This window comes from Vulpes lagopus, chromosome 23 (genome assembly GCF_018345385.1).
Source record: "Vulpes lagopus strain Blue_001 chromosome 23, ASM1834538v1, whole genome shotgun sequence".
NCBI lineage: Eukaryota > Metazoa > Chordata > Mammalia > Carnivora > Canidae > Vulpes > Vulpes lagopus.
The window spans coordinates 60,473,033-60,492,008 of NC_054846.1; the positions used below are offsets into that span (position 1 = coordinate 60,473,033).

Below are 18,976 nucleotides of genomic sequence, written 5' to 3' on the forward strand. Positions count from 1 at the left end.
CTCATCCTAATTTTGTCAGCAGGTAGACGTTCATGCTCTTAGATGTATTTATAGGTGGAGTTACACAGATACTTTCACTCACCCTCGTTTATACCATACACACACATATACCATATTATAGAATTAGATGTTTATGATGGCCTCATACAAGAAGAATTTTGTCATCAATTTATTGCCTTCCTCTAGAAACTTTCATGGCTTTTTACCAACTAAGAAGTAAAAGTTTACTTGTTACTTAGACCATCTTATAAGGTTGGTATAAGGATTAAGTAAGATCTAGTATATAAAGGAGACTAGCTTTGTGCTGCTTTTATGGAAGGCCCTCGGGTGACATTAGTTTCCATCCCCTAAGATGAGACCATATACTCCCAGCAAACATGTTAATGCCCAGTTCAGATTTGATTGGTTTAAATTTGATTTTCTCATTTCAGCTGATCGCATGAACAGACTCCAGGCAGCTCTTGCCAGCACCCAGCAGTTCCAGCAAATGTTTGATGAGTTAAGAACCTGGTTGGATGACAAACAAAGCCAGCAAGCGAAAAACTACCCAATTTCTGCAAAATTGGAGCGGCTGCAGTCTCAGCTACAGGAGAATGAAGAGTTTCAGAAGAGCCTTAATCAACACAGTGGTTCCTATGAGGTGATTGTGGCTGAAGGAGAATCTTTGCTTCTTTCTGTACCTCCTGGAGAAGAGAAAAAGACTTTACAAAACCAGTTGGTTGAGCTCAAAAGCCACTGGGAAGAGCTTAGTAAAAAAACTGCAGACAGACAATCCAGGCTCAAGGACTGTATGCAAAAAGCTCAGAAATATCAGTGGCATGTGCAAGACCTCGTGCCATGGATAGAAGATTGTAAGGCCAAGATGTCTGACTTGCAGGTCACCCTGGATCCAGTGCAGCTAGAGTCCAGCCTCCTGAGATCAAAGGCTATGCTGAGTGAGGTGGAAAAGCGCCGCTCCCTGCTAGAAATACTGAACGGTGCTGCTGACATTCTGATCAATTCCTCTGAAACAGATGAAGATGATATCCGGGATGAGAAGGCTGGGATCAACCAGAACATGGATTCCATTACAGAAGAACTACAGGCCAAAACAGGGTCTCTCGAAGAAATGACTCAGAGACTCAAGGAGTTCCAGGAAAGCCTTAAAAATATTGAAAAGAAAGTCGAAGGGGCCAAACACCAACTTGAGATCTTTGATGCTCTAGGCTCCCAAGCCTGTAGCAACAAGAACTTGGAGAAGCTAAGAGCTCAGCAGGAAGTGCTGCAGACTCTGGAGCCCCAGGTAGACTATCTCAGGAACTTCACTCAGGGCCTGGTGGAAGATGCCCCAGATGGATCTGATGCTTCCCAACTTCTTCGTCAAGCCGAGGTCACCCAGCAAGAGTTCCTGGAAGTGAAGCAAAGAGTGAACAGTGGTTGCATGATGATGGAAAACAAGCTGGAAGGGATTGGCCAGTTTCACTGCCGTGTCCGAGAGATGTTCTCTCAGCTGGCGGACCTGGACGATGAGCTTGATGGCATGGGTGCCATCGGCAGAGACACCGATAGCCTCCAGTCCCAAATCGAGGATGTACGGCTATTTCTCAACAAAAGCCAAGCCCTCAGGTTAGACATAGAGGCCTCTGAAGCAGAGTGTCGGCAGATGCTGGAGGAAGAGGGGACTCTGGATTTGTTAGGTCTCAAGAGGGAGCTCGAAGCCCTGAATAAGCAGTGTGGTAAACTGACAGAGAGGAGCAGAGCTCGCCAGGAGCAGCTGGAACTGACTCTGGGCCGCGTAGAGGATTTCTACAGGAAGCTGAAAGCCCTCAATGACATGACCACGGCAGCAGAGGAGGGGGAGGCCCTCCAGTGGGTCGTGGGGACCGAAGTGGATCTCATCAACCAACAGTTAGCAGATTTTAAAGTAAGTCTTGCCCTTGTTTTCTCATCTTTTGCCATCTGATAGGTATTTCTTTTCATGTAGCTTGGAAACCTGGTGTATATACATCTTAACTTCTGCCCTTGAGGCTGCTATGCTCGCTTCCAACCCCGTCAAAGCACACTATCTGAAGACTAAACAGTCTCTTGGATTCTGGGCAACTGGTTTGAACATTTTTCTATCGTAATTTATTTCAGTGTTGATAACCAACTAAGGATATAGAAAGAAATGTCCAAATGTTACTGCTTACTCTGAGAATCTCCTCTTGTGATTTGTAACAGCAGAGAGAGTTTTTCCAGGTCCCTGTTTTTCAACTGAGGTGTAAGAAGTCATAAGATAAACAAGGGTCATCTTCCTAAAGTGTTGGCTTTCTTTTTCTCATACTTCAGGGGAAAGTTACTGATGTATTATGAAATAAAATAAAAATTCTCATGAGTTATTAAGATAAAATGTGACACTTTAAAGAAATTTCCCACTTAACAGCAGGCAGTGCCTAAGACTATACCCCAGACCCCCAGGAGTACAAGTACTTGGCCTGTAGGAGAGTTTGAAAAGCACTGCCCTAACTGCAAAAATGTTTTAATTCTTTGCCTGAGTCAGAATTTCCAGTCTGGTGATTTTGTGAGTCCAAATTAAAACAACAGGGGAAGACTGGAGGAATTGACTTGAAAATGTGATTTTGCCAGGTTAGGGGCTTGGAACTCTCAGGACTGCCTGGTGGGTCATGGCTCTCAGGATGGGAGCCTTTCATCCTGCGTTTCTTCTGTTGTCGATGCCAAAAAGGGCCTCAGCCCACTGCTGGAGGCCCCTCAGCTGCTTTTCCTTCTTGGTGCATGGAGTAGATGTGGAAAGACTACTTCCAGCACTGTTTCCAGCACTGGTGTTAATTATTCCCACGTACCAGTCATACTCCTGCCGTCAGAGTTCGTTTGTTCTCTAAGGCCCCTGCCTGTCAGGATTCTTTTGAGTACAGATACGGATGGAGAGGTGGTGACACCAGGACAGAGTCCCACACGGTCCTGAGGAAAGTTACAAGATCCACATGCAGACAGGTGGCTATTTCAGGAAGGCCTTCTGCTTAGGGGATTTTTTTTTTTTTAAGATTTTATTTATTTATTCATGAGAGATACACACAGAGAGGCAGAGACACAGGCAGAGGGAGAAGCAGGCTCCATGCAGTAAGCCCGATGCGGGACTCGATCCCAGGACCCTGGGATCATGCCCTGAGCCAAAGGCAGACTCTCAACTGCTGAGCCACCCAGGCCTCCCTGCTTAGGGGATGTTCAGCTCTGAAGCGGGACATTGGGTGAAGGCCCCCTAACAGTGTTTGGATATGCTATATCTGGGAGCAGCAAATCATCATTTTGGGGATTCTTGAGGCCCCAAATAAGGAGAGGGTAGGGAGGGAAAATTCAGACCCATGAGCCCACATGTTTTCTTTTTTTTTTTTTTTTTTATTATTTATGATAGTCACAGAGAGAGAGACAGAGAGAGGCAGAGACACAGGCAGAGGGAGAAGCAGGCTCCATGCAGGGAGCCCGACGTGGGATTCGATCCCGGGTCTCCAGGATCGCGCCCTGGGCCAAAGGCAGGCGCTAAACCACTGCGCCACCCAGGGATCCCCACATGTTTTCCTCTAAGAAACTCCCACACCTCCATTGCAGTGGTGGGGTGGCCTTTCTTGCTTCATCATGTGTGGCGTTCTGGCCTCTTCCACTGTAAGTGCCTCAAAGGAGAAACTGTCTTCTACAGGCTCTGGGTTACCTAGAATTAACTGTCTAACCAACTAAATGAATGACTTAGAAAACTGAAGCCGATCCCTTTGGGCTTTGATATTTTGTTTTATCAAACTAGAATCTGATTTACATGGGAATTATTTGGGGTTTTTTTGTTTTTTATTTTTATTTACTTATTTATTCATGATAGACATAGAGAGAGAGAGGCAGAGACACAGGCAGAGGGAGAAGCAGGCCCCATGCAGGGAGCCCGAAGCGGGACTTGATCCCAGGACTCCAGGGTCGCGCCCTGGGCCAAAGGCAGGTGCTTAACCACTGAGCCACCCAGGGATCCCCTACATGGGAATTATTTTAAATGTTATTTGCCTAATCTTCTAAACACTATGTTGTGCCTGTTTTTCTTTATAAGTATGGTTTAACATTATTAAAAAGATGGTACTGTTCTCTCTGATGGTGATATCCTCAAGGATATTAGAGACATTCAGGGCTGCTTTGTATTGAATATTCTTAAGTGACTATGCAGTTTGATTTGGGTACGGAGGTTCTTGTCTAGTGCCTCTCAAGTGTGTGTGCAATTTCTGTTCTTCACCCTTCCCCAGGCAGCAGGTATTCTTTCCTACCGTGGTTACTTCTCACAGCCTTTAGCAGTCTGTCCCTTGCTTCTCATCTTCAGTGAGCTAGAAAATGAAGTAAACAAGCCTGTTAAAATTGCATTAAATACAAGCTAGAATATAAAAAAGAGTCCATAGGCAGGCACACAGAGTGTTTGGATCTGAGGACAACTAATCATTTCCTTTTCATTTCATCCTTCATTGCTAGAAACATTCTGAATTTTGATGCAGCTGAAAGATTTTCAGAAATTACTGGACAGTCCCGTATTTTATTTGTAGCCTAGTATGTAACCTAAAACTACTCAGAGTTCAGTCACTGCATAGTTGTTTGTTATATCATACTTGTTTCACTGGTTTCCAAAACTCAGCCTCTCACTACCATACCCTGGATGTGGAGGGTGGGACCAGACACTGATGAGCTGGCCACCTGCAGAGTATGCTTCTCTGCAGGGCACTGGTGTGGAAATGCAAGACTGGAAGAAAGGAGAAAGAGGGTGGTGGAGTTGTGTTCCCTGTGTGTGTCCTCAAGTTGGGGGTGCAAGTCAGAAGCCTGGTTCCACAGGCTTCTTGACTTTATAAAGTCAAAGTCTTCGGGTAGAGTTTTTGCCTCCTCCCAGCATTTGGTCAGGAGGGGAGGAGCACACTCCTGGCTCAGCTCCCACTGAGCTCATGGGAAGTGAAAACAATGGGAGGGGGAAAAGCTCTGTGTGTGTCAGTCCCACAGTCCTCTGGAGGCTGAGTGAAGGGAAGGTCTTTTTGGGCCCATCCTGAGGACTGAGTCATTTTCGTGGTTTGGGTGTTGAGTTCCGGGTGAATGTGCTCTGCATCCAGCAACAGATTCATCTCTCCTCACTAAAGCAGCAGACCAGATGCATAAAGCATGACTCTGCTTTCAGATTCAGAGGAAAAGCCAGAGGTGTGCCTGGGTAGCTCAGTCGGTTAAGCTCTGCCTTCGCTCAAGACATGATCTTGGGGTCCTGGGATCCAGCCCCCAGACTCACTGGGAATCCCTGCTCAGCTGGGAGTCTGCTTGTTGCTTCTCCCCTCCTCCCACTCGTGTGTGCACTCACATTCACTCTCCCTCTCTCTCAAATAAATCATTTTTAAAAATAAGGAAAAACCAGAGGTGAAGATGAACATTATAGAACAGCATTAGCTTTAAGATTTCAGCTTTTTTTTAATGGGATCACACTCTCAGCACAGAATCTGCTGAAGAGAGAAGGATGTGAGTCTATAGACAGAAGCATGGGCTCTGCTCTGACCTGGCTAACTCCACTGCGGATGGTGGAATAGACGGATGAGTCAGGCCTGGGGACTACCCTGGGCTTACTTCAGCCTCTGCGCAGTAGTGCTGAGAAATGCGTGGAGAGGCAGCTTATGGGAAAAGTTATTTCCTCCTTAAATGACATGAAAACCTGAAAGTCATTATTCCTTGGAAAGTCTTTTCTGTCAATTGCTTCTGAATAAATTATAGAATATGGTCACCTAGGGTGGCAGGCACTGAGGGGGGCACTTGATGGGATGAGCACTGGGTGTTATTCTGTATGTTGGCAAATTGAACACCAATAAAAAATAAATTTATTATTAAAAATAACAAGGGATCCCTGGGTGGCGCAGCGGTTTAGCGCCTGTCTTTGGCCCAGGGCGCGATCCTGGAGACCCGGGATCGAATCCCACGTCGGGCTCCCCGTGCATGGAGCCTGCTTCTCCCTCTGCCTGTGTCTCTGCCTCTCTCTCTCTCTCTGTGTGTGACTATCATAAATAAATAAACATTAAAAAAAATATTTAAAAAAAATAACAATAAAAAATAAAACAAGAAATCAGTGAAAAAAAAAAAGAATATGGTCAGCTAGTGGGGATCTATCAAGTGGGAAGAGAGTCCTCTCCCACTCTAAATAGGCAAAGACCTCAAACCTTCCAGAGTTAGGCACTTTACTGGGTTCAGCCATTCCAGGAATCTCAAATGAGAATATTGAGCATATTTTCAGAAGACTGGAAGGAAAAGACTGGCTAATCTCTTCAGGAAACTTTGTTTTCCTGAACAAGAGAGTCCATGATTATTGAGGAAAAGGAATTGTATGTGCATAACAGGACACTAACAAGAAAGGAGGGACCTTTATTTCACTGAAACATAAGCCAAAGAAATCTGTTAACTGATAATAACAAGAGGCTTTTCCTCATTTTGAAATTCCCTGTGCTAGTTTTATAGTCAGGAATTGGGATCATTCTGAGTCTCAGACCAGCCCTTTCCTGTATACACACACATACCCTTGCCCAAGAACCACAGTGGCTTCTCAGTCAGAAAGTAGGTGGTGGTTTAGGCATCAAGAGCAATATCAAGAAACCTGGATGCCCTTGCACTCTGAATGTCATGTATATTTACATTTACTGCATATTCGGGCCAGGCCTCAGACTCAGCACTGTACCACTCAGTGACAAGAAAGAGTAAGTGGGAAAAAATGGAGACCTTTTTAAGGTCTGTAGGTTTCTCACAAAGGTTCACTTCACCTAATGATGCATTGGAAGCACCCAAGCCTGTTGGTCTTTTCCTTCCTTGCCTTTGAGGCTGGACTACTTGAGGCTGGACCGTTCTCAGTTCTAATTCTGGCCGAACAGAGCCCCAGGTCGGGGATTGTGCATGCTTGCAGCCTTTGTCTGGAGACTCAGTATCCCACCATAAGGGCAGAACAAGAAAGCCCAGTAAACCTCTTCATTTGATCCCCACCCCCCAGCTTCATAGAAGGCGAGTTTAGGCTTCCCTCTGAGCACATGTGAAAACCCTTAGAAGACAGGGCCTGATGTGAAGCTGAAAGGCTGCCAATTTGCACAAAGATACTTTCCTTCCTTTCAAACAATTACAGACAGTATCAGCCCATCTATGGTTTTGCCAGTTAGATTCACTAGAGAATAGAGCAAATGAAATCAGCATTATCTACCTGCCCTTGGAGAGAAAGGAAACCACACTTGGTATGACCTGTCTATCACCTAGAGGTTTCAGTATCTCTAGCTCTACAACAGCAAGGTAAGCTGAGTAGGCACCCCTTGCCCTGCCTCGTGCTGACCCTTGGCCTGACTTGGTTTTGCCTTACCCTCTCTCCCACCCACCCTCTCTTTTTTTAAAGATTTTATTTATTTATTCATGAGAGAGAGAGAGAGAAAATAAGGCAGAGACACAGGCAGAGGTTAGAAGCAGGCTCCATGCAGGGAGCCTGACATGGGATCTCCAGGATAATGCCCTGGGCTGAAGCAGGCGCTAAACTGCTGAGCCACCCAGGCTGCTCTCTCTTTTTCTCTTTCTCCCTTCCTTCTTTCCTTCCTTCCACAAGGCTACCCCAATAGGAACTACTAGAGTGGGCAACCCCAGTGGCTCAGCAGTTTAGCGTCGCCTTCAGCCCGGGGCAGGATCCTGGAGATCCAGGATCGAGTCCCATGTCGGGTTCCCTGCATGGAGCCTGCTTCTCCCTCAGCTTGTGTCTCTGCCTCTCTATGTCTCTCATGAATAAATAAATAAAAATCTTAAAAAAAAAAAAAAAAAAAGGAACTACTAGAGTCCAGGGAAGTGAAGAGAATGCCCTAGAACAAGGTTTCTCCGCCTCGGCGTTCTTGACATTTGGGGCTGGATAATTCTTTGTTGTGGGGGGCTGTTCTGTCCGTAGCAGGATGTTCAACAGCATCCCTGATCTCTACCCACTAGATGCCAGTAGCAACCCTTCCCCTGTGTGACAACCAAAAACGTCTGTCTAGACATTGCCAAAGTCCCCTCAAAGGCAAAAATCTTTCTCCATTGAGAACCACTGATTTAGAAGAAAATTGCCACCTACATGTGGGAAATTTAGAAATCAGCTGGAAAAGGTGCTGGTTGATTAAGTTAAATATTTATGTACCAGACGCCCTCTCATAATCTGATTAAGACTGTGTGGTAGCAGCAACTTTCTTTAAGTCAGCCTCTAGGCCAGGCCCCGGATTCTTGATTTTTGCTGGTACTAATCCATGTCTGGCTTAAAATTTCCTAGGCACTTTTCCTGGCGTCAGCAGTTTATTTTTTGTAGAGCTGTTGATGCAGGTGTTTGGTTGATGATGCATTTCTAAAGAGAAGAGGAACTTCCTGTGTGGAAATACTTCAGGAAGCTTCCTTGTTCCCTGCCTCTAAGGGGAGACTGCGGTCTGTCAGTTGCTCTCCTCAGCCCAGAAACTCACAGTTTGGCTGCTGATATTTATAACCCTTCAGAGACCACTCCTCCCCAACCCCCCACCCAAAGAATCCCAGTGCTCTGTAATAATCCTCTCCGCCCCCACTGGGTGGGGAGAAGGTGAAGAAGGTGCCTTTAAGACTTTAGGTTTGCTTCGTGTTGAACTTTTTCCAGCCCCATTTTACAGTATCCCCATTAGTATTTTAAATATCAGCAGCATCACAAAGCAAAATCCCAAGATTACAGCCTTGGGATTTTTAAGATTACATCATCTTAAAGGAGCCTCATGCCTTAGTGAAGGTAGTAAAACCAAATGGAAGATTGTCCAGGAAGCGTTGATGGATTTCACACACACACACACACACACACACACACACACACAAACACCTCTGTCTGGAAGTTTTGATAGCAAGGGAAGATTTTAAAGCAACAAAAGAAAGGACTGAGCAGTTTGAGTTTACTGAAATTCTTCATGTATCGTGTCGGCACGTAGCATTTGCAACTAAGGTTCACCATGTGATTTTGTATACAAAGAAAGAAAAACATGTTTCCAGAAAAACTAGAATTTACCCCATGCAGAACTTACATTCATTGTTTGATTAGTGAACACGGTTGAGATAAGCACAGACTTGCAAAACAGGACTGTTTCTTGTGTCTGGAAATGAATGGTAAACAATTTTAAGCCTTAGCCTAGTCCTCAGTCTTAGCTTCAGAAAAATCGTAGGCACTTTGAAGCTAGCTAGCTGGCCCACGAGCCATAGCATAAGCAGGAAGCTTCTAGGAAGTGTGATGAGTTGCCCTGAAGGACACTTTATTGTCAGGGTTGGTTGGTTCACCAAGAATGAAATGCGCCCCACAGGGAGTCGTTTCAGGTCACTACACCAAATCCTAGCTGCACCAAAGGGTTGTCTCCTGCCAAACAGATTCTTCCCAAGTCTCAGCTGTCCTGGTTGGGAAAACATAGCTATGGGAAGAATGTGTTCCCTCCCTACCTTCCTTAATACTTTGCTACTACCACTACCAAGTGCTTTTCTTTTTTTTTTTTTTTTTTAAGATTTATTTATTATTTATTTATTTATTTATGATAGACATAGAGAGAGGCAGAGACACAGGCAGAGGGAGAAGTAGGCTCCATGCCGGGAGCCCGATGCGGGACTGGATCCCAGGGCTCCAGGATCCTGCCCTGGGCCAAAGACAGGTGCCATACCGCTGAGCCACCCAGGGATTTCCCCCCACTAAGTGCTTTTCAAATACCAGTCTCTGGTCTTGGTTATCAAAGATTAATGGGGTACACTTATTCCTAAGGCTTCACACACTGTTTTCCTACTACCAGCACTATGATTTGAGATGTGGAGCTTTCAGAACCTTGGCCAATCAGGCATAAGAGTACATGCTACATGGTAGTGGTCTATGGATCCCTTGGTGGGGGTTAGGAGCAGGGGGCTCCTTACTCCTTCCAGTCCACCCTTTCTGAGCCCTTGCTCTTGCCAAACCTTGTGGTGGGACAGTGTGTTATGGGAAGCAGGCATGAGGGAGTGCAGTGGCAGTGATGTGTGGTGGCGAGTACAGTGAGAGCCACCTAAGTCTAAGTGAGCTCTAACCCTAACCCCCCATCAACCAGACATTGAAAATTCCAGTTGCAGACAAGGGAACTGCGATTTGAAGGTGTTATAGCATCTTGTTGAAGCCATACAGCAAGTGACCGTTAGAGCCAGGATTGGAAAGGTTTGTTTGGCCTCAAAAGCTATGCTTGACCAATAGTTCTTAACTGGGGGGCAGTTTTGCCCCCTAGGGGATATTAGGCAATATCCAGAGACATTTTTGATTGTCACAACTGGAGAGGCTGCTACTAGCATCTAGTGGGTGCTGTTAAACATCCTTTAATACAGAGGAGAGCCTCTCTGTACACAGAATTATTCAGCCCACTTCTGAATAAGGTGGGAGTTTGATGGTTTTTTCCCCCACTTCAGATGCCATGACAAGTAAAAGTTAACCAACAAAAGAATTCCACTGCCTGGGAAAGCTTCATGGTTTTCCTCCCTTTTTAAAAAAAAAATTAGTTAGGAAATAGTGTTAGTGGGGCAGCCCCGGTGGCTCAGCGGTTTAGCACCACCTTCAGTCCAGGGCGTGATCCTGGAGGCCTAGGGTCGAGTCCCGTATCAGGCTCCTTGCATGGATCCTGCTCCTCCCTCTGCCTGTGTCTCAGCCTTTCTCTCTCTGTGTATGTCTCTCATGAATAAATAAATAAAATCTTAAAAAAAAAATAGTGTTCTAAGAGTGACTTATTCAGATCTGTTGGATAAAGTCAGGATCCTGGTGAACTAATTTGAGTCAATGGCTAAGGAATTCTCTTAATGCTTGACCAGTCCCCACCCCACCCTGCCACAAGGCTCCTGCTGTGGAAATCAATCAGCTGTGTATCTCAAGCTGCTTCCTGTAGGGTGTGTTATGGAATGGCATCAGGCCCTGCACCAGCTGGGAGTCCTGGTCTCAGTGTGATTTTATCAGACTCTGTCTCTTTTGAGCCTTGCTGTTTGGAACAAAGGATCCTCTGTCAGGAATGCAGAGAGCTCCTCTGATTGGACAGCAAGCGTGTACGCACATGGTTCCCACGGAAAAAAACAGACAAATTATGTGGTAGCCTTCTAGAACTTGGGCTTCCTAGGTGCTTTTTTCCCTTAGCTTCTATCTTTATTCACCTTTCTTTCTGTGAGTGCCTACCCTTCACCCAGATCAGTGTAGGAGCCATCTGATCTGATAGGTCAACTGATGGCATCCTTCAGAACTGGTCTATATTTGTGCTTCTAGTCTTTTCCTTCTCTGGCCTTGGAAACTACATATTTGATCCCCGCTTATTAGTCTTATTTCCTATACAGACCATCTACTACATCCACTCATCCCAAACACTCCTTATACATTTTACCTATTTCTACCCAAACCTGAAGCCTTGGTTCAAGTCCCATTGTCTCCACAAAGCCTCCTTGGTCTACCTAGCTCACTACTTCTTCTGTTCTAAACGACTTAAGATGTGTAACTCATTTGGCCTTTATCATAGACTACCAAACTTTGACGTTTTCTGATTCTGTGCATTTGTCCTATCTCTAATCTCAATAAATTCATTTTTGTGTCCCTCAAAGTAGTTAACTTATGGGTATGCGTGTAGTTGGAAATTAGTGAATATTTAACTGATGGGACAAGTGCTCTTTATTTCTCATAAGCCATGTGAGCTGTGGGATTCAAAATGCTGTCTACTTTGTAAGACTTGAGGCAAATCTTTGTGAATCCTGAGAAATGCTGATCCTAGCCTGGATTCCTCAACTCTCCTTGCCTCTGGATTCCCTTCCTTCTCTATGAGTTAGTTTATGTTAAAGGAACGCAGTTTCATTTCAGTATTAGCCTGAACAAAACAAAGAAAGAAACCTGCGATTTCAAATGGACTTAATGAAAGCCAGATCCTGAAATACTGTCTTATAGTTGTCCATCACTTTAGAGTCATTGTCACTGACCCAATTAGTTCACAGTTAGGCAGAGTCTTCATATTTCGCTCAACTTAGTGTAGTGAGAAAAATTGAATATGAGTTTGAGTCCGAAGTATCCAGCTTTGAATTCCGGCTCTATCATTTGCTAGCTGTATGACCTTGGGGGAAATTACTTAACCTCTCTGTATAGTTACTTTAACTATAAAATGTGAACAGTGGTAAATCATACCTTTGGAGTTTTTATGAGAGTTAAGTGATGTAGATGAAAGCAGTAGGCATATATTAAGTGCTCAATAAATGATAATTTTTATTTTTTTTAAATGTATCCAGGCATACAAATTGGAATATTATGAAATCTTTTGAATAAAAAAATTATGCCCTTTGTGCCTAGAGATAATTATTCTCCAGAAGATTTGCTCTAAGGCCCAGTACCCGATTAGATTAGCTCATTCTCTTCATGGAAAAATGGCAGTTATGAGGATAAAGTTAGTTCAGTGGCAGCAGTGAAACAAATGGATGGACAAACAGCTTTCCCGAGCAATTTTATGAGGAACAAGTTTAGAGCTGGTTTCTAACCTTAGAGTAGCAGTACATAGTGTAGTTCATGACTTGTAACACAACTTTAAATAGACTTTATGTACATGTATATACATATACATATTTGCTTACTTATTCATTAACTTGTTAATTTATTCATTTATATCAAAATCCCACAGCCAGCATGTTTTTCTAAGACCATTTTGACCTTGGCTTATGTGCTCTACAAATCAGTGTTATTTTCATATCATTAACCAGAATTAACCAGAAGCCATTACTAGCTCAGTGACTTCCCCAGTAACTCAGTTACCCATCAGATAGCTTTAATGATCTCAGGGTCCTTGGCCTAATTAGCTTTTAACATAGACCATGTTATCTTCCCCTGTTGCCATACAATGGCAACTACCAAGTCAGCATCTTTGGGAGAGACACTTCTTAATATTAATCAAACTTTTAATTAAAGCATGGAGGAGGGCAGCCCCGGTGGCACAGCGGTTTGGCGCCGCCTGCAGCCTGGGGTGTGATCCTGGAAGACCTGGGATCGAGTCCCACGTCGGGCTCCCTGCATGGAGCCTGCTTCTCCCTCTGCCTGTGTCTCTGCCTCTCTCTGTGTCTATGAATAAGTAAATAAAATCTTTAAAAAAAAAAAAGCATGGAGGAATGAGGAGAAAAGGTATCAGCTTAGTAGCTTCAGAGGAAAGCAGCTTAAAAAAACACAGATATAATTAATCTCTCTGCCAAGCATACATACCGGATCCAGATAGTTTTATAGAAAAGCTTTAATTCTTCAGCTTCAGCAGACATGTTTTTAATGTTCAATTAGATGTATGTATGTATGAGTCAAGGGAAGAAGATGCTAAGCATTCAAAGAAATTGAACTTCTCTGAGGCCTCCTCCAGCTTGAATTTATTGCAACTAACTAAATGACCCATTTAATATCTCTGTCATCTTGCAGTTGATTCCAAAGGAAAAGCTCTGATGGGGGTCCAGTTCTTTACATTCAAACCTAAGTTGGTTGGTTGTTGATCAATGGTAAGAATTGCTTTAGTAACAAAATGAAACAGACAGTCTTCATAAATCTCTTCCCTCTGACTTATTTATCCTACCTCCTTTTCTAATATTAGAGAAAGGACCCCTATAGCAAGATTTCTTGGCAACTCACTCCAAGGACCTGTTTTATAAAGATAGCTGAGCAATTTCGTGTAGTTGTTAACGTGCAAAAGTTGTGAAGTCCTGCAAACCTGGAGCGGGAAGACTGCTCTCAGTCCCTAATGAAAGCCTACATGGTCACCTACTCCGGAAAGTCTTTCCTGGACCTGCGGGCCCGAGCAGACCCCCTTGACTGATACTCTCCCAGTACCGTTTGCTATCCTTTCTGAGTACTCCTTGCAAGTGAATTAAAGTGAAGGTCTGCCACTCCTACCGGAACATAGGCTCCTAACCACATGTTGCTCATCCCTCTCCCTTGGTTCCTGGTATAATTTAGAGCACATAGTAGACTCCAGTAAATACTGAACCAATTGAAAAGAATCAAGGCTACATCTTATGAAATTACTTGCCTTAAGAGGCCTAAAAGGAACCCAAAGGACAAAGAAGTGCTGGCTAAAAAGAATCAGAATAGCGCCGTGTTGTGGAAGCCAAGGAACAGAGTCTCAGGAAGAAGGGGGGATCAGTACTTTCTCACCACTGCTTATCCTTAACCCCCTAATATGATCCTAACCCCTATCACTGCACTGAAACTGTTGTCTTCCAAATATTCACTCATGTCCTAGTTGCCAAGTCTAGTGGCCTTGTCTAACTCATAGTCCTCCTCATCTGTTACGCAGCATTTAGCATCATAGCTTCTTTCTTAAAACCCTCCTGTGCATTTACTTTCCTGACATGGTATTCTCTCCATTCTTTTCTCTGGCTGCTATTCTGCTTTCTTTTTTGGTTTGTCCTCCTACTTCCCAAATATGTGGTTCTAAAATTCTGAACATCTATCCTCTTCCCTTTTCTCTCCACAGTTAACCCCTGGATGTCCACCTCCTCACTCTTCTCTGGAGGAAGGCTTCCAAACCTGTATCTCTATCCCAAACCTCAGTCTTTTGTGTGAGGGGCCTTTCTGGACACCTCCACCTGAGTTGCCTTTGCGTACTTCACACTCAGTATCCTCTAAATTGAATGTTAACTTCTTCAAATAGTTTCTTCCTCTCTGCTACTGTTTTATAGGACAATTATGCCCCCAGGAATTTAAGAGTAATGCTACAGCATTCTTTTAAGTTTATTTTCCCCTTAACCTCTACTTTCTATCTGTTCAGTTGTGAAGTCCAAGTATTCGGTCTCTCTGATTTCTTTCACAGCTCCCTTCCTCATTTCCATGAGTTCAAATAGCTATGCTACTTTGGACAAGTAAGTTTACCACCTCAAGCTAATTTAAGAATTTGGATTTTTAAAATGAGATCGTGTATATTAAATGGCAGTTTAATGAGCACCCAGTCCCAAATTATTAAGAAACTTTCCACAGACCACTTAGTAACTCTCATGAGCTGCTGAGAAGTTGAAATAAGTAAATCTCAATAACATAATGGTTTTCTGAATAAAGCACAAATTCGTGCTTGGCATTCAAGGGCTTTGGTGAACCGGCCTTGAGTGCTTACCATTCTGACCTCTCATTTTTCTCTTTCATACAGCCTGTACTTAAGCCATGCTTACTTTGAATTTGCTTCTTTAGGATCCTTGCCTCGAGCCTTTCGCTTAGAAATCTTGTCTTCACCATCTCTGCATATCCACATCCTAGTGAGTAAATGTGATTCCCTCCATAAAGCCTTCCTTCCATGATTCCCCCTGCCTTCCTTCCCTATGTTCTTCTGTCCAGTCTTTTCTAATTCGCAGAGCCCCATGCTTTTGTCATTACTATCTTGGTGAGTGGCTAAAAGAGGGATTAATACACTGTCTTTTAGAAAGTCTGTAAGCAGGAAAGGGCTTACAGGGGTCATGAGAGTTCCTGCAGAGCGTGTGGAAAGTTTTCTCATGGGTTTGGAAATACATGCGAGCTCACAGAGCATCAAAATCCTCAGTATCCCATTTAAAACAAATTTCATATCATGTTGTATTGCCTAATGAGCCACTCTGTAGCCATCTTTCTATAATAAAAACACCTTAGGATGGTAGTTACTGATGCCCAACAGGTACAGACTAATCCTGTGGAGTTTCCACTTGCCACTAAATAAGTGCTTGTAAAGTCTAGCAAGCCTAAGATGAAAGGCATTTTGTAGATTTAAAATGTGCAAGATGTAACGAGTTCTCTAAAACCGTCTCTAATCAGAACTAATCTTCTGAGAGAGAGGGGTGCATGAAAAGGCATTAAACAATCTGAGGAAGTATGGATCTGGGGTCTCCAGATTGTCCTAGGGGGCTCGTGGTTTAAGACTGGAGCAAAGGCAAAATGCTGGGTTCAAAACTTGGAGAGGGAGCTGTGTTAGGGTGTGAGGAGACTCCACCCAGCTGTCTTTAATTAAGAAGACAGCAGGAAGGGCCAGGATTGTTCTTTCTTCTAAGTTCACTGAAAGAAAATCCAACACCAAATTTCGTTCTTAGGAATTTCAAAATAAGTACAGAATTCTTTGAACTCTGTAATCAACTAACTGGAAACTAATTTGAAATTTGGCTTCAGCCCTTATATTTGTGGTTACAGGGAGTGGGGGAAGCATCCAAAGAGGTTCTTTGGAGCTCCCTGTACTTGTCTTTTAAAAAGTTTACACACAGCATGTGAAATGAACAGATGCTTTTTTTGTTGGAGCTATCAGGGTAACAAGAGGCTGAAAGCTATATCAGGTATTTATTTCAGTCACTGAGATGGCTATTGGCAGAGTTCCACATACCAAAACTAAAGAGAAACTCATGAACAGATTAAAAAGAAAATAAGATATAAAAGAAAGAGCCCTGTGCTTCCTCTCCTGATTTCTTCCTAAACACATACTGATGATAAAAAGAGAGCAGTGGACTCACCACTCTCTGGCTTCTTTTTTGTGGTGGGGGAAAGAATTGGGTAACTTTATGTAATCCTTTCTGTAAGACTGTAACTTTGGGGAAAGATTTCTCTATAATAATCTCTCAACACTTTTAGTCAGAGTATAACTTAAGTCAATAAATACTTCAGATTTTAACTTCAGAGTTGTTAAAATGCTCTGCTTATTTATATTATAATGTGGAGCATTCATTGAGAGTAGTGACAATAAGGTAGATAGCTAGGTGTGGGGAGGGATTAAGAAGACTGAATTGGTTGGCACCTGACTTGGTGAGGAAACAGGAAAGGAATTTCTGGCCATGAAGTTTGTGATTCCACATCAAGATCATTCTTTATAATGGAATAACCACCCACCCTAGTTGAGAGCCAGAATTCCTCAGATTCTTCCAACCAGAGGGGCCCTGGCACACTAAACAGTCTGTTATGATATCTGAACACTTAAGTGAGTGTATTTGGCCAGGAGACTTGCTAGTGAAATTGATCTTGCTTTCTCTGGGTTTCTCCAGTTGTGCTGAATAATTAAAGGAAAATTAAGACCCAGATTTCCTGAAATGTTAAGTATCAGATCTGTAAGCTGATCATACCTTAGGATCACAGTGTGTCAGAGTTAGAAGGGACTTTAAAATTCATCCTGAACAAACTGATAGAGGATTTGTTTCCCCAAATCCTTGCCAAATGATTCCTTGAATTTCTGCTCAAACACCTCCAGGGTCAGGGAAGTCATCCCTTTAGGGGACACTCTATTATTTGAATAGCTGTGAGAAAGTTTTTTGTTGGTTCCAAATCTGCCCTTGGATCTTAGTGTGCCAGCTTAAGGAGACATCCAGAACAAACCTCCTTCCTCCCACATCCCAGCCCTTCAGATCCGTCACATTGATTGCATTGCCTGGAACCTTCTCTGGGTCAAGCATTCTTGGTTCTTTCTACTGTTTGTTCCTCAGGGGACAAGGTTTCTAGTGTCTTGTAGTATAGCACTAGGAAGACTCAGGATTTTGGGGTGGCTTCTTTAAAACTTCTAGAACTAAAGAATAAGTTAGAAAGGCTGTCAAGATACAGTCCAGCCCAACCCCTCCCAGCAGTTTCCAGATGGGGAGATAGTCTTTTGGGTTTGAGAGGGCAGAATTGATCACAGCTTCTTTTGAAGTTAGAAATGAAGTGTGACGTATTTTGCCAGTAAGTGGTCTTTTTTAAGTTGCCTTTTTTTTTATTTTTTATTTTTTGGTAGATGCACTCCTAACATGGGGTTTGAACTCACAGCCCTGAGATAGAGAGTGGCATGCATGCTCTACGACCAAAGCCAGGCGGGTGCCCCTTTAGTTGCTTAATTCTGATCACAGGCTTCAGCCCACACCTCATTTTGCCAGGGACCTCTCTGGCTCTCTAAGTTAAGCCGAAGGCTCAGCTCAGGGGTTCAGTGCCAGATACTCCATATGCCAACTATTGGCTTCACTTACTGTTTGTGTAAAGGACAGAAATAACTTTTCCATAAGTTTTACCATCTATATTGACCACATGGTTCAAAAGAGAGGCAGAAATTGTTAGTAGACTTTGTTGCTTTTCCTTCACAAAATTAGAAAATGACCATCACAAGGGGAGCAGAGTGTTGCCCCCCTTCAGAAATGCAGCTGCCTCTGTGGGCAGTTGCCTGGGTTGCCCGTTGTACTTTCCCGGTTTAACAGTCACCAGGTGATTGGATGGCGTTTCCAAAAGCCAGAAATCTGTGCACAGGATTGTGGGCCACCTTTCTCTCGTATTTTCCGTTTTGAGACTTGAAATACAGACGCATGCTTTTGAGCCGCCCCAGGGAGGCTCGGGTTTCCTTGGATGTGCGCGGCAATAAAGCAGCCCAGGTGTTAGGGCGTGGGTCTCTGCCGCCGGCGTCTCCACCGCCCCGCACCCCTTCCTCCGGCCTTGCCACCTCTCCCGTCTGGGGGCAGAGAAATTTCTGGTGGGAGGATGGACGGGAGAAGGGAAAGAGAGAAGGTGCCCAGAGTTCATCTAGTACCTTGACCTCTGGCCGTTCGTTAACAGGACGCCTTCGGACCCCGGGAAAGTGCCGCGTTTAAGGCTAGCGTGTTCTTGGGCCCGGCGGGGGCGCGCTAAAGGTGACATTGGAGGGACCGGGGCAGCCTTCGGCGGTGGAGCTGGAGCCGAGCACCACGCGCGCGGCCCGCCGCAGCCGCCGCGACCCCGCCGGCAGAGGGGCCCCGGGCGGCCGTGGGGGAGGCGGGGGGCGCCCCTCTGGGTTCGCCCGCCCTTGGGCTGGGCTCGGAGCCCGGCGGGTCGGGACGCGGCGGGGGCGGCAGGGGGTCGGGCCGGCGGGGGAGGGCGGGGCTTTCCTTTGTCAGGGGATTTGCGCGGCGCGGCCGGGCCTCGCGCGGGGACCGCCCCCCTCCGCTCGCCCTCCCGGAGGCGGGGCTCTCCCCGGTGCCCCGGGGCGCGGTGGGCGTGGACTCGCGGAGCCGAGCGGCTGGCGCCGGGCTCCCTGGCCCCGAA

The 18,976-nt window shown here is 44.7% G+C and overlaps 1 protein-coding gene across 23 annotated transcripts in view; it reads left to right on the forward strand.

Annotated features, from left to right (window-relative positions):
* Positions 1-18,976, forward strand: part of LOC121481394 (microtubule-actin cross-linking factor 1) — a 334,394-nt gene that overhangs the window by 249,303 nt on the left and 66,115 nt on the right. For all 23 annotated transcript variants that reach the window (XM_041738684.1, XM_041738691.1, XM_041738688.1 and 20 more), the window contains one exon: positions 432-1,903. In XM_041738684.1, coding sequence (XP_041594618.1) covers positions 432-1,903 — 1,472 coding nt within the window. The remainder of the gene's footprint in view (positions 1-431; positions 1,904-18,976) is intronic.